Source organism: Penaeus monodon, chromosome 20 (genome assembly GCF_015228065.2).
Source record: "Penaeus monodon isolate SGIC_2016 chromosome 20, NSTDA_Pmon_1, whole genome shotgun sequence".
NCBI classification, from domain to species: Eukaryota; Metazoa; Arthropoda; class Malacostraca; order Decapoda; family Penaeidae; genus Penaeus; species Penaeus monodon.
The window spans coordinates 29,827,649-29,828,541 of NC_051405.1; the positions used below are offsets into that span (position 1 = coordinate 29,827,649).

At 48.9% G+C, this 893-nt stretch overlaps 2 protein-coding genes across 2 annotated transcripts in view; both read right to left on the reverse strand.

Annotated features, from left to right (window-relative positions):
* Positions 1-109, reverse strand: part of LOC119585963 (histone H1-like) — a 721-nt gene extending 612 nt beyond the window's left edge. Inside the window, exon 1 of the mRNA XM_037934678.1 lies at positions 104-109. Within this exon, the coding sequence (XP_037790606.1) occupies positions 104-109 (6 nt within the window). The remainder of the gene's footprint in view (positions 1-103) is intronic.
* On the reverse strand, positions 53-793 carry LOC119585755 (histone H1-delta-like). Its single transcript, XM_037934462.1, has one exon. The coding sequence runs from the start codon at positions 724-726 to the stop codon at positions 109-111; it is 618 nt and encodes a 205-aa protein (XP_037790390.1). The 5' UTR covers positions 727-793; the 3' UTR covers positions 53-108.
* Positions 794-893: the final 100 nt, after the last annotated feature.

Genomic DNA, 893 nt, shown 5'->3' on the forward strand with positions numbered 1-893 from the left:
TATGAGATAGTATCTTGTACTTCCGTTTTAATAAGATAAAAAAAAATATATATAAATGACTATGAATATTTATTTGGCATCTATACATAAAGGAGTTCCTAACCAGCATTATTTTTTGACCTTGTTTGTAGATTTATTTTCCGTTTTCTTAGCTGCAGACTTCTTGATCGTTTTCTTGGTGGCTGGCTGCTTGAGCGGGGTTTTCTTCGTGGGCGGTTTCTTGGCTGTGGCTTTCTTGGTCGAAAGCTTTTCCTTTGTGGTTTTGTTCAGTGATTCCTTCTTCGCTCTGGGTTTCTTCGTCACGTCTTTTTTGGCTGTGGTCTTTTTGGCGGTTATTTTCTTCGCTGAAGTCTTTTTGTCGACTGGTTTCTTGACAGTGGTCTTCTTGGCAACGGGTTTCTTCGCTGTGGTCCCGCCTTTACTCGCAGCGGGTTTCCTTCCCTCCGCCTTGCCTTCCACCTTGGCCAGCTTGAAGGAGCCAGAGGCCCCCGTCCCCTTCACCTGGACCAGAGACCCGTCAGCCACGCCCTTCTTCAGCGCCAGCCGAACATGAACGCCTGCTTTCTTCTGGTCCTCGACCCCGTAGAAGGTCAGGACGTACTTGAGGATTGCCTGACGCGAGGAACCACTCCGCTCCTTCAAGGCTCTGATGGCGGCGGCGACCATTTCACTGTACTTGGGGCGTCCGGCTGCCTCTCCGGCTTTCTTGGAAGCACTCTCGGCCATTATGAAAGCGAGATTTAATATTCTAATACACTCGAAGATGCTTTGAAGAAAGCGTTTGGTAAAGTCAAGGCCGAGGATGTGTTGTGATGAGCTTCGGGCCTGGAGACATATGTATAGGCTGTCGGAGAGGCTTTGCTACCTACCCTCGTGCCCTCTCGGACTGCGTT

Bases quoted from the DNA above. Each gene is read 5' to 3' on its own strand.
- LOC119585755 (XM_037934462.1), bottom strand. From the start codon at position 726: ATGGCCGAGAGTGCTTCCAAGAAAGCCGGAGAGGCAGCCGGACGCCCC.